Source organism: Melanotaenia boesemani, chromosome 20 (assembly GCF_017639745.1).
Source record: "Melanotaenia boesemani isolate fMelBoe1 chromosome 20, fMelBoe1.pri, whole genome shotgun sequence".
In the NCBI taxonomy this organism is placed as follows: domain Eukaryota; kingdom Metazoa; phylum Chordata; class Actinopteri; order Atheriniformes; family Melanotaeniidae; genus Melanotaenia; species Melanotaenia boesemani.
The window spans coordinates 5,949,581-5,963,709 of NC_055701.1; the positions used below are offsets into that span (position 1 = coordinate 5,949,581).

The following is a 14,129-nucleotide window of genomic DNA, read 5'->3' on the forward strand; positions in this document are numbered from 1 at the left end:
TGGGTGTCTAGGTGGCGCTGTTGAGCCAATTGTGCATTGAAAAGTTTGCGGACCTTATAATATCCCGAGTTACGCCGGGCTTGACGTGTGAACCAAAATTCACAACTTTTCATGGGTGTTTAGGTGGTCAAATTTGGGGTCGAAATGCTTAGGAGTATAATAATAAACATTTCAGGAACAATAGGGTCCTTCCATACTTCGTATGGCTCGGACCCTAATAATAAGTAGGCTGTCATACCTTTAAGCATGGAATACCTGCTGAAAAATAAAAAGAGAAACACACACACACACACACACACACACACACACAATAATAATGTCAAATTGAACAGAATCGCCATTTTTGTTGTTCTCTGTTGAAGACCTGCCTACTCAGAAATGTTTAAGTGACACCGAGTCTCTGTCTTTAAAAGCGTTTATGTGTGTCCTCAAATTTCCTTCAGATCTATCTACCTATCTAATTTATTTATTTATTTGGAAATAATTCTCTCGTGCATTTAAGCTTCATATTTTTAAGCTGAAAACACATTTTACATATTATTTATTTTTTAAAAATGCTACAACCTTTGATATTTATATATTGTGGAAAAATTTAAAAGGCTGCACTGCACAGGAACAGCAGCATATCTCAGGTTATATTCTGTTGCTGTCTAAAAATGTCATTCTGGATATTGTAATGTTGAAGAATGTTAATCCCCAGTCATTTCGAAACCATTACCACAGCATATCTCATGAGACTGAAGGCTTTGCATTTCTAAAGCATCCTTGTTTTCCTGCAAATGACAACTAAAAGTTTTAATGTTATTATTTTATAGAGGTCTTTTATTAAACAGTAAATAGAACTTTCTGATTACTGAATGTGGGAACAGTTTAGTATTGTAGATTTAATTCAGGGAAAACACGTTGAGGAAGCTCAACATGTTCTCAAATTAATATTTCAAACACTTTGGTTGGGTTGTGTTTGAACCAATCAGCTTTCAGTAGATTTTTGCGGAAATGAAGAGAAAAAAATGCCGGCTAACAGGAAACTGTCAAGCTAACCATAAAAACGGAAATGAAATTCATTTCCCTTCAAAGTAAACACCTGTTTATGTTTATATATGAGCTGTTAGTACAGTTAACTTCTTATTGAAATCATATCAGATTTATTTAAATATTTTCTAAGTTTTAAGTTTGCTGTCTTTATAGGTTAGCCTTCTTATACAATAAACATTTTTGATATGTTGATATTTTAAACCGGAAGTTAATCTTAAACAAGTGAGTTGACAGCGGTGACAGCGTAGCAGCCTCTGGAAGCTAGGTGTGGAAAAAAGAGAAAGAGAAAGAAGAAAACAGCTTTAAGTTGACATTTCTTTTATTAACGTTCCCAGAAAATGCAGTCAGACACCTTATTACATATCGCAAATTTCACCACGCTGTTTGTTTGCATGGTGCTGAAGTTCCCGCAGATTTTTGTACTGATGCGAGCGAAAAGTACGAAAGGAGTCAGCCTCAACAGTCTTCTCCTGGAGCTCATCGGGTAGGTGGACACAGAAACTTCTATAATGTGTCTTTATGTTGGGATTATGATGTTTATGTTGCTTTTGTAAATGTCCAAATGGTACAATTTATGAGGAAGGGAGATGAATTGTGACAAATTCCTGTAATTGTGTGTTTGATGTGATGCTTCCTGTTCTTTCAGTCGACAGAAAGTGTTGAGAAATAAAGAAAGTTACAAAGTCAGGTTTTTGTTTCGTTTATGTAGGACGCATTTTAAAGAAAATTGCTCGTGAATGGAGATGCGTGAAGCATTGTGCTGTTAAATCAGAGCAGCTGATAAATTCTCAGATATTTTTTTTCTGAAAAGTCACTATTCTTTTGGATCACGAGGGACAGAATCAGTCTCTGTGAGGCTGAATAATGTCTCACTGTCCAGTCTCTCCTCTGTGCCTGGTAGCGGCTGCACTCCTCTAAATATTATCCTCTGATAATCTGCTGTAACTGTGCAGAAAAAAATGAGAGCCGAGCTTTATCTTGCACCGGGTGTTATGTAAAAGGAATTAGTTGTATCAGCTGTAGTTACAGCTGATAAGTGAGGTGAGTAATATTGATCATCTGGGAAATCTTGGACCAAACTCAAAGATCTGCCAACATCCTGCTGCCAGACACCTGCAGAGGTTCATGAATCCATGGCCCATTAAGCTGTTTTGGTGGCATTGCATAATATTAGCGTCTTGGCTGATTGATTGGCTTTCTTTCTTGTCTGTTCTCATTAATATCTGGTTTAGTCTTGCAAGTGTTACAGATGAGATTGTAAGCAAGGGTAACAGAGGTTCCCTCCAAATAAAGTAATAAAAACACTGAGAAAGTGTGAGGATAGTGGAGAAAAACATCATCCCAACTGTGAAGCATAGTGAAAGAAGTATCATGGTGTGGGGCTGCTTTGTGTCCTTAAGGCCTGTGCATTTTGCAGTCATTGAAGGAACAATAAATTGAGACATACTGAAAACATTTCTATGAAACTATGTCAGGGCAGCAGTTCTTGGCTTGAAGCTGCTGTTGCAACAATGTTCGATAAATAAATAAATAAACAACAGAATGACTGAAAAAGAAGAAAGTTCATGCCAGTCCTGACTTTAACTCTGCTGAGATAATCTGTAGAAGGTCTTTCATCATCCAAAAATCCTTAAACTGAGGGGGTCCAGAATTCCTCTTTATTGTTGTGCAAGTCTAAGGAGCATCTCCATGAAACATCTGGTGGAAGGTGGTGATTTCACTTTTTCCAGTCACTGCATGTCTCTTGACTGTGATGTGGAGGAATTTTAGACTAGAATTCTTTTTTCAAGTAATTAAAAACGAATTTCTTTTTTTTTTTTTTTTTTTTTTGTAGAAACTTTCTGTGATGTGGAAAATTCCTGTTTAGAAAGCTTTTGAGAAAATATGCAGATTCTTTTAGCAGCTTGTGGAAAACACATCTTACAACTTTACCTTCAGTTCAATAACCTACCACCTTATGCTTCACAGGTTCATCGTTTTTGTAACTTACCAGATGTACTATGACTACCCACCTCCAACATACCTGGAATATCCCATCCTTATTGCTCAAGGTCAGTTATCTAATGTCTGGGTTATACTTCCTTCGTGATTCAGACCTAAAAATGATTTATCATGCATGTCCAAGACATTAGGAATATATTTTCTTGGGACATCGGCTGCTTTATTAATCATTTCCAGAGGAATTTGTATTTTAATGAGTTTTTGGTGAAGCACTTAACACTTATCTGAAAAAGGCTCTTAAGTCAAGGGATGAACCAGCTGTGTGTTGACACAGAACAGACAATTTAGGAAAAATCTGTTTTAAATTGGGTCTTTAGTCTTTGTTACCAGCAGCCTGCCATGAATACGTCTGTAGTTGCATCTGGGAAAAATACCAAAAATAACACACTTTGACAGACAGATGAGCCATAAGGTGATTCCCGAAGAGCTATTAGCTGAAAACTTGACATGTCTCAGCATGGTCTGCATTGTGTCCTTAAAATGTTAAATAAGTGTCATCCAAGCCAATTAAGCTCACCAGGCCCTGGTTAAAAACACTCGTGGGCACGCCTCCATGATAGTGCTGATCTCCAAACCACCTCAGAGAGAGATTAGAGACAAACCAACACATATACTGAAAATAAACCAAATTAATGTATTAACCAACTAAATAGGATCCATCCTTAGTTGATCAATACATTAACAAAAACCAAAGAAACACAAATAAATGGCATCAAGGTGCATGTAGTGTATGTGTGTGTGTAACCACATACTGAGCACCTGCTTAGTGAGGGGGGTGTCTGCAGCTCCCTCACAACTATCTACAGCAGAGGAACAGGATCTGAAAGTTTTGTCCTTAAGAAATAGGAAAAAATTCAACCAAAACGGCCACAGGAGATTCATCTGGACCCTCAGTTGATCCATCTACTGTTGCCTGAATCCTAATCAGAAATGGTCTCTATGGAAACGTGGATGTCAAGAAGCCATTTATAAGGAAGAGAAGAAGGGCAGAAAAGGCTGAGGTAGGTCACATGACACAAGAAATGGACTGAAAATCAGTGGTGATAGGTCTGATGGAGGGTTGGATCCTCCCCAGAGCCAGGTTAAATCATCCAGGTGCCCGGGTATTTATACTGACCACCTCCTCAGCTGGAATGACCACATTGGTTAGTTATGTTCTTATTTACAGCAAATGGATGGTTGGATGTAGATTACAGTGCTTGGTTGTTGCAGGATGTATTGATATTGTCAAAGCAGCTAATGTAACAGCATTTGAGTCTTCAAACACGGTTTTTTCTGTCAAAATATGAATGTAAAAAAATGAATGTGTACACATGACTATAGAATATGACTTTATGGTGATTTTAATTTACAGAAATGAGAAGAAGAAAATGCAGATAAACATTTTTACACTGTTTAGTCTCATCAGATTATTATTATTCAGGCATTAATATGGCATTAGAAATTTGTATTTCTAGGTTTGTGTAACTTCACATGCTGGATCCTCGACTGTATTTTTTAAAAAAAGAAAAGACTTTCTTGTTCATCTGTTCATTTCAGATGTACTCGTGTTAACTTTTGGTTAGTTGAACTGGCAGCAACACAGTAAAGACTGCAGTCTGAGAACTTGCTGAAGGAAGTGTATCTCACTGGCCCTTGAAATGAAACTCCAACCCTGCCTGCAGTGTTGAGTTATAACCTGTTCTGTGTCGTCAGATGTCATTCTCCTGCTACTGATTCTTCACTACAACGGCAGCCTGCGGCTGAGCCTCATCTACGCCGCCTTGTATCCTTTCACTTTCACAAGTAATGGATGTGCAAATGCTCATTCAGTCTTGCAGAAAATCTATGACCCGTGAGCCTTTTTGTGAGCCGTGCTGCTGCCTTAACGTGATGCGTTCAGGTTTGTCGGAGGCTGGAGGCTCCTCACCGTGGAGAGGTGGATCATAGACCTGGCAATGGTAATAAATCAGTTTAAAATCAATCATAAGTCGCCATATGTGCCACAGTAAAGAGTTAGCGTGTCATAACTGAAGAGTAATGAGGCGGAGATTTGAGAAGAAAGTTAGCCAGACCCTTATTTCAGTTTGTGCATCGCAGAAACACACCCAGAACGGGTTGGTTAATGAGATGAAAACCTCTTTTTGCCTTTAAATAGGTGAGAGAAGCCGTCATGCACCTGATTTTCCTGTAAAGTTGAAGATGTTAGAATACACACAAGGAAACTTTTCACATTTTGAAGCTTGTGATGTTACGAAGCCTGACCTCTGGTTTCTCCTCAGAGCCTGTGCACATTCATTAGTGCCACCAGTAAGCTTGCTCAGCTGCAGTGTCTGTGGAGGTCAAAGGATGCCGGACAGGTCAGCGCCCTCTCCTGGGCCATGGCTACTTACACATGTATAGGTGAGTTTAACTGCCAGTGGCTTTGAGGTTATTCTGCAGCTTTATTATAATAGAACCTGACTGTAGGATACAAATAAAGTTTATTATACCCATATAATTGTAATATGACCAGTTGGGACAGATAACACTTGTCAAAAAAACATAAATTATAAAAAAAACTAATCCTCTTTCACATAAACTCTGCTCCCTAAATCAGTGTAACGTTTCAGTTCATGAATATGTATGACCCTGTTTATTCAGCTCCCCTTTTAACAAATTAGCAATTCAACAATTCATTAATTAAATATCAGAAGCTGTGTTGGATAATGGGCATGTCATTAAGTCTGCTTTCTCTTTGTTCCAGCACGGATCTACACCACCACAGTGACAACAGGAGACATGCAGGGTAAGTCAGCCTGAATGGCAAATGACTCTGGGAGTCCCTCATATGAATATTTTATAAACATCTCTGAGAGAAAAAGGTTTGTTTTCTAAATGTTTTACAGCTTAATATTAGTGTGGGGCCGTGTGTTGTGCACCAAGAGAGTGAGAAATTATAGAAACGGTGGTTCTGGGTGATCAGTTTTTGGATCATGGCTTAGAAAACAATGAGCTGTTGAGCCCTCCGAGTCACAAAATTACTGAGGCCATCATATTATTACATCTAAAAGTCACTTTTTTCTTTTTTATTTCTCACCAGTTATGACAACCATTCTTTTTTCTATTTTATAGTTGGCCTAATCTCTTTTCTTTAGTGTCTAATTAATAAAAAAAATGTTTAAAAAGCCACAACGGATAATAAATACAATGTGGACAAATTAACACAATTAAAAACTAAGTCATAACCTGCTTTTTTATAATAATAAACTCTTAATCCCTTTACATGTCCAAGTTAAAATATTTCCATGGTTCCAATTTTTCTCAATCTAAAACACTTTAAGGTCTGAAAAATTTCTAAAACAGGTGTGAAGTCGGGCCGTAGACATGCAAATCCAATAGACTGCGTCTGAGTTTAAAAAGGTCATATTTTGCTTTTTGTTCTCTCCACGCTGCAGTCTTTTAGGGTTGCAACACCCTGGTTTGCTAGGTGGATGTGTCTGATGCAGATATGATGTGGAGTAAAAAATACACAACACAGCTCTCACTTGAGCTGCTATGCAACTTTTATGTTTTTAGTTGTTTTAGAGACCAAAGTTTCTATCATATTTAGCTTTTAACTTTGGCTCACCTTCCAGGAAATCTACTACTTATTAAAACAGAGTGCAGGAAAAACACTGAAGTCATGAATATGTCACACAAAGCCAGCAAAAATAAACAAAACACAAAAACAGTGAATAAATCTTTGAGGCAGCAGCTTTTAGAAATGGCTTTATGTTTTTGGTAAATGCAGTTAATTTAATTTCACATTTAATCGGTTAGTTTTATCTGTTTTACTAAAAAAAACATGTTTTTTCTTATTTAATCCTTTAATAGCCTTTTATCATTTAACTTAATTTGATAACTTAATCATCTTGCAGCTTTTTATCTGGGATTTTTTCCCCCAAATAATAAGTTAGTTCAGTTATTCATCATTACAAACATTTGAATGTGAAACTTTCAGTATATCATGGCTGGGCTGGAATAGAGTGGGATTTATTTTTCTTTTTTTCTTTGTGCACTTGTAAAGCCGTTTATGCTCCTCTCAGTTTTGGATAAAATGTTCTTTTCAAATACAGTCTGATTTGTTTTTAAATAAACTTGAACTAGTAAATGATATTAATTTAAAAGGAAGTAATATTTTAGTTGTAATTAATTTTAATTAACATTGAATGTTTAAATCAAGTGTTTGGGAACCCGCCTAGCGCACCTGCTTGACAAGTCACTGCTCACCTTGTGCTTAAATGTCAAGTTCAACAAGGAGTCAAACGCTTTAAAGTTTCCAGGAAATTATAAACTGTTCCAACATTTTTAATAAAAACAGGTAGAAACGGATGGAAGAGGGAACGTTCTGTTCTCTTATAATTAAAAAGATAAAGGACTGAAGTCATCTTTCAACAAGTTTAACTTCACGTTTCCATCATCTTTATTTTCTCTCCCTTTGTTGCAGTGCTGGTGCGCTTCATCGCGATGACCCTGCTGAACATGTGGGTGCTGTTCACCGTGATCTACTACCAGAAACGCAGCAGCAGCTTAAAGAAAGACGAATAAATAAAGTCAGAGGGAACAGGACAATCGATAAAACTGATGGGAAACAGTAGTTACATCATCAGATGTTGAATTACTGAGACTTTTAAAGTTTTTATGTCTTTTTAACTTTGTATTTAATCCAAACATTTCTAACTGTAACATTCCAAGATGTAAAAATCTCTCCGATGATTTTTCCTACATTATGCGAAAGAATTTAGCCAATTATATCCCAGATCTTCTAGCTTAAGATGACCTCTGAACAGCTTTTATACTGAAGAAATAATCTTAATAAACCAAACATTTCACCTTCTTACAATGTGATTTCAGTGTCATCCATTAAACACTTTTAGAGAATTACAATACAGAACATACCACCTTATAAAACAAAAATAATCCAAAACCAAGAGGCACATCCATGTCTTTATTGTTAAAGTGGTTATTATTGTTATTATAGAGCTGTTTGGTAGCAAACATGCAATCTGGATGTAAAGCCCTTAAATACAAAGTGTACAAGGCTGTATAAATAATATAATGTGCACTGTATGGCATGTAAAATATATACTGTGGATATTTATACGTATAAAACATGCTTCTTGGTTAAAGGAGAGCACTCGGTACACACACACTCACAAAGTCGACTCTCCACCGGTTATTTAAGCCACATACACACAACCAAGTGTCCAAACTCAGAGTTTGGTTCATTTTAATACAAAACAAAAATCAGGACAAAAACTTTTAGAAAACTTTCATTAGGGCGGGTGTTGCTCAGTATTTTGTCTTACTGGGCCAAGATTTGATCAACTTCATTTTTCTTAAAACACTGTCTGCTAGTAAGTTGGAGGCCTGTAGGCAAGCTGAGCCTAAAAAAAAAAAAAGAACAGCAAAATGCACGAAGCGGTTTATGAGCTTTGCTCAAGTATATTTGGTGATAAAATGCCTCTCTGGTAAAGCCCAGATATACATTCAAAAACAACAGAATTAGATCAGAGAAGTATTAACTGTGCGCCCCTGAATTCGGTAAACATTAACCCTCCAAACTGGCAGTGCAGGTTTGTAAGATTATGGGATGGTGAGCATCTTGTGCCAGAACAGGAGCTTTTGCTCAAAACCGTAGACCAATGGGTAATTTTGCATCAGAAATCTGAATAAGAGGCACTCAATGAATTATTTTACCCAAATCCAGGAGGAATTTCACACTCCCTCCCGAACATCGGTGACTTTTTAAGAAGTCACAACTCGTTGTGCTTTAGTACCTCATTCAGGACTCTGACTCACCAGAAAGCAGAACTGTGGGAAGCGAGAGAGATGCTACAATAATGTTAAATAGCTTTAAAGTATAGACACTACCAGGGAAAAGTTTAACAACCTCAGACAAGAAAACTACAGAATCTTCTGAGTGTAGTGTTCCCCATTAAACCCTTCATATAGTTCACAATCATTAAACACACAATGTCTTTAATTTGGCCACAAAAATCCCCCAAATGATGATGTGGAGAAGTTTTCCTGCTCGATCCTTTCCTCAGTGTGTCCTGGTAAGATCTGTTGAGGTAAGTGAATCCTGTTTTTGCCCGCCTTGTTCAGCCCTTGGAGAGCTCTCCTCTGTGGGAGTTGAATGAGTTTCTCCAAAGCCCCAAACCGACTTTGGCTAATATGTTTACGAGTCACACCAGCTCGCAGCAAAGATTGCAAGTGAGCTTGAAAGTCCTTAAGTGGCAAGTCGAGCAACAGGAACGAATGGACTAAAACTGTGGGATGTGGTGATAAAGAGTTCAGTGTGCAGGTTTGTTGGAGGAAATGTATTGCACCGCCCTGAAGATGCATCACACTTCCAGGCAGCGTTAACTGGAAAAAGAGAGACAGATAGAAGCAAAGTTTATTTCTGCATGCATATGTTTGCACATATTTCAATCAATTGTATCCTTTTATTTTTTTGGGCCTGTTTTCATGTAAATGTACACTCAGTGGCTATTTTAACAGGTCCACCCATATGACAGCTTGTTTATGCAAATATCTAATCAGCCAATCACATGGCAGCAACTTAATACATTTAGTTATGTAGACAGGGTGAAGACGACTTGCTGAAGTTCAAACTGAGCATCAGAATGAGGAAGAAAGAGGATTTAAGTGAACGTGGCATGGTTGTTGGTCTGAGTCTACTGGGATTTCCACACACAACCATCTCTAGGGTTTACAGAGATGGTCTAAAGAAGAGAAAATATCCAGTGAGCAGCAGTTGTCTGGACCACAATGTCTTGCTGATCTCAGAGGAGAATGGGTAGACTGGTTGGGCAGACTGGTTGGAGGTGACAGAAAGGCAACAGAAAGTTAAATAAGCACTGATTCCAGTCAAGGTCTGCAGAACTGCATCTCTGAACACACAACACATCCAACCTTGAAGAAGATGGGCTACAGCAGCAGAAGACCACACCGGGTGCCTCCTGTCAGCTAAGAACAGCAAACTGAGGCTAAAATTCACACAGACTCACCTAAACTGGACAACGGAAGATGGAAAACGGTGGAAACATCATGAAAAATTGGATCCATCCTGCCTTGGATCAATGATTCAGGCTGCTGCTGGCGTAATGGTTTTGGTACACACTGGGCTCATTAGTACCAATGTGGCCTGGTTTAACCACCACAGTCTACCTGAGTATTGTTGCTGACCATGTCCATCCTTTATGACCACAGTGGAGCATCTTCTGATGCTACTTCCAGCAGGATAATGCACCATGTCACAAAGCTCAGATCATCTCCACCTGCTTTCTAGACCATGACAATGAGTTCACTGGACTCCAACAGCCTCCACAGTCACCAGATCTCAATCCAATAGAGCAGCTTTGGGATGTGGTGGAACGGGAGATTCTCATCATGGATGCAGCCGACAAACCTGCAGCAACTGTGTGATGCTGTCATGTCAATATGGAGAAAACCTCTGAGGAATGAATCTATGACACCAAAAATTAAAGTAGTTCCGAAGGCAAAAGGGATCCCACCTGGTACTAGCTGGGTGGACCTGATAAAATGGCATGTATAAAGAAATAAAGGGTGGCTTTGTATTAACATTTGCATGTAAAGTAATAACTAATTCTTCTACAAGACAAAGGAACATTAAATAAGACCATGATCCAAATCTCTGCTTCCAGTTCAGACACCCAGTGACGACATGATCCTGAGCAGGTGAGCAAACCCCTTAACTGGCATGTGCACCATATCTTTCAGTGTGTGTTCCCCACCTGCCTGTAGTCTAACACCACCTCTGAGTGACAATAAGGTAATAAACATACACACATTTCAGAAGCCAGTTATTTACAGGGAAACTTCTGGGCAAAAGAACAAGAGCAGAAACGTCTTCATGTGTACCAAAAGCTGCTGGATTCTTCTCGCTTCATTTTGAAGCCGTTTGACCTGCGAGGGCTGAAGTCAGAGGGTGAAACGATGTAAACGAGTCAAAACAACCAAAAGGTGAAAAACAACAAAAGGTGGAGATAAGAGAGGGAGGCTTCAAAGACCAAATTTAAAGATTACTGATAGAGGAAGTGAAAAATAAAAACATAAAAACTACCAAATTTAGGAAGAACAATTAGAATAAATGCACAACAAATAAGAAAACATGCTGACATTTCAGAAAAAAACAGCAACATTTGCAACCCTGAAAAGCTGCTGCAGCAGGCTGCAACAAGGCAACAGTCAGATAAAACAGCTGTGTAACTGATGCTGCCTTAAAATAACAGCTCTAAAGCAGCCTCTGTTTATTTAATGCCTGCTTCCTTGCCTCCTGGCTGGTACAGAGTAGGTCATGTGTTAGCATCAGTTTCCATGGTGACCTTGGAAAAGTTTTTTATTTTTTTGGTTCTAATGCTGTTGAAGGTAGTCACTGCACAACACACACTGCACACAGTGTTACCATATACTGTCATCAGAAGTGTATGGAGGAACAATCATCATCAATATCATCCAAAGCCCAGTGCCAGTCCTGAAGACTGATCTCCTCCAATCTGAAAGGGCAAATCAGTTGTGATGGTCATTTAATTATTGAACACACACATAGTGGTGGTGTGTGGTGCCACAGCATCAACTTTGTTGTAAATCACTAATTTCCTCTGTTTAAAAGGGTACATTTTTGTTTTAACCTTGTAAAGTAGAAAGAATTTGAATTTGCATCAGGGGACAACAGTCTCTCTGGTTCTATTATAAAGCAGCAAAAGAGCATTAAATCCTGTAAAACTATCATGAATATTAAAATATTTGTATGTACCATTTATAGTTCCCACTCTTTTATTTCTTTCCTCCCTTTGAATTCTGTTTGACTATGCGACCAAATATTTTTAAGGAGGGGTGGGGGTGTAATTATGGTGGTGGCTGTATAATATTATGGTTTAAGGTTGGAAAGTCACATGTGTCATAGTTTAAAGCCAGCTAATGTAAGGTTGCAAGTAAAGTAACCATCATGCCGGTTAGGTAACCATGGAAACACCAATTGAATATGGGGGCACATTTTTAATCACTGACAACATATTTTCAACTAATCTTACAGCAGTCTGATCTACACCTGCACACTGAATATGAGCAGGGGTCTACGCTCATGTACTGTCCAGTAGAAAACTGGTCTGGGAGCTCAAGATCCTGTGAATAACTGGTGGGACCGAACAGCAATCAACCAAATCTACTTTTTTTTTTTTTTTTTAAATTTTGATTTAAAACTGCTTGAATGATGATTTGAGTAATATAATCACACTTAATGCACACTTGTGTCGGTGAAAGATATACATGTTATGTTTTCTCTCAGTTTTTCCTGCTACCTGCTCTTGCTGGTGGAAAGCTGTCGACTGGGCCTTCTCATGGACTGGCTGGGCTGAACCTTCATGGAGGCGCGTGGCGAGGAGCGTGCAAAGTGCTCTGGTGGTGGGGGCTTCTTGGGAATCTTCTTGACCAACCGGCTCACCCACTTCTGCTGCTCCTCCTGGGAGGTGGCCAGCAGCAGCAGGTTCTTGGCTGTAGACACGTCGTAGTTCACTGGTAGAGGAGAAAGAGGAAGGAAATTTATAGAAATATTAACAAGCATATGAACACTAATAAGTCATTTGATGAAACCATGTACAGGAGCATCTCACCTTTGCAGGGAGCGATGATCTCCTCCTTCTTGTCCATGTGGTCCTTGTGGCACTTGATGTGGCAACGCCGGCACTCCAGAGCAGGCGGCGGCTTGAACATGTTCCACAGCGGCTTGGTGCACGCCTCACAGTTGGTGGGGAAGTGGTAGAGTGTGGGAATAAACTCATGGCCTTTGTGGCAGATGTAGCTGGACTTCTCTCCGATGGGCAGCGGCTCCACAGGAAACTCAGGCTCCTTTTTGCTTTCGCCTTCATTGGCATAAAGAATCTAAAAGGGGGACAGAAGGTGAGGATTTTTGATGCTGTTTTTAGCTTTTACACTCCAAAAGTAGGAAAATGTTAGAGGAGGGGGTACAGACCTGGAATATCCTGGGGATCTCCTTGGCGTCAGCACGATACACATCTGTTTGAGTTACAGGCCTCACATGGAAGAGTTTGCTGCAAAATGGACATAAAATATTACTTCTGATAATCTAATAACTGTCTCCACAAGACGGAATCTCCCTCTAAACTGGACGGCAGCACAGAAAGTTGTTTCAGAGGAGCGCCAAGCTGTTGCATGTCATACTTACTCTATATCGAGCACCATGCAGGGAATGGACTGCTCTCTGTCTTGCTCGCTGTTGTAGAAGAGAATCTTCTTGCTGCTCACTACGACGTACTACAGAAACAGGACAGATTAAATAAAAACACTTAAAAAAAGGAAAGAGATTTGAAACAAGATCTTTTGATTTATTCAAACCTTTTTCTCCCATCCGAACTTCTTGGTGTTGTTCCTGACAGGAAGGGATAGCCAACCCTCGAGCCTCATTTCTGTGAGGAAGAAAGAAATAGAATTTGTAGTTAAATATTTTTACAGTATGCAAAACAATTATTAAATTTAATATTCTAACTTTTAACTATTTCTGTGCATATTTTCCAAAGGTTTTTTTTTACAATAACTCTTTTTAAGTACAACTTAAAACAAATTTAAGAAGATTTGTAATTAGATATTGGTGAATGAGGCTAGGATCACCTACATCCTGCCCAAATCTTCGCAGTGGGAAAACATGGAGGATGGAGAGAACATTATTGATGTCTATTGTTTGCTGAAGCTTTTTAAAATGAAAATGGATGTAAATCAACTCCAAAACCTGCACCTGGTTTCTTAAAGACACTTTCTTTGAGCAGTGCACCACTTGTCCAATGCCGGTAAACGCAGGTTTGTTTAGAGGCTGAGCTCTTACCCGTGTATGCATCATCAGCATCGAACTCGGGCCCGCTGCTGACGCTGGCAGAGTCCATCGACTGAACACTGAGCGACTGCAGGAGATTCCTCAGCTGCTCAATGTCGCTATCCTTACTGTCCAGAGCCATCTGCAGCTCGATACGCATCTGGCTCTCTTCTGCCAGTTGCTACACATTAAAAACAAACAGAATCAGAGGCTTTCTGCTTCAGGGGAGATGGTGAAATGT

At 39.1% G+C, this 14,129-nt stretch overlaps 2 protein-coding genes across 4 annotated transcripts in view; one reads left to right on the forward strand and one right to left on the reverse strand.

Moving 5' to 3' along the window:
- The first annotated feature begins 1,269 nt into the window (after nucleotides 1-1,269).
- Nucleotides 1,270-7,876, forward strand: slc66a3 (solute carrier family 66 member 3). Its single transcript, XM_041971328.1, has 7 exons — nucleotides 1,270-1,519; nucleotides 3,004-3,086; nucleotides 4,732-4,801; nucleotides 4,919-4,976; nucleotides 5,298-5,418; nucleotides 5,762-5,803; nucleotides 7,484-7,876. The coding sequence occupies exons 1-7, from the start codon at nucleotides 1,374-1,376 to the stop codon at nucleotides 7,582-7,584; spliced, it is 621 nt and encodes a 206-aa protein (XP_041827262.1). The 5' UTR covers nucleotides 1,270-1,373; the 3' UTR covers nucleotides 7,585-7,876.
- Nucleotides 7,877-7,971: 95 nt separating this feature from the next.
- The window catches only part of rock2a (rho-associated, coiled-coil containing protein kinase 2a), a 39,744-nt gene continuing 33,586 nt past the window's right edge, over nucleotides 7,972-14,129 (reverse strand). The window contains exons 26-33 of one of the 3 annotated variants that reach the window (XR_006008594.1): nucleotides 13,901-14,069; nucleotides 13,417-13,487; nucleotides 13,247-13,335; nucleotides 13,034-13,112; nucleotides 12,675-12,942; nucleotides 12,363-12,576; nucleotides 10,852-10,977; nucleotides 7,972-9,405 (exon numbers count right to left, since the gene is read on the reverse strand). Coding sequence is in view for 2 of the 3 variants with exons in the window: in XM_041971298.1 (XP_041827232.1) it covers nucleotides 11,480-11,558; nucleotides 12,363-12,576; nucleotides 12,675-12,942; nucleotides 13,034-13,112; nucleotides 13,247-13,335; nucleotides 13,417-13,487; nucleotides 13,901-14,069 (969 nt within the window). In the remaining variant the exon portion in view is untranslated. The other 2 variants (XM_041971297.1, XM_041971298.1) reach the window with 2 other exon arrangements.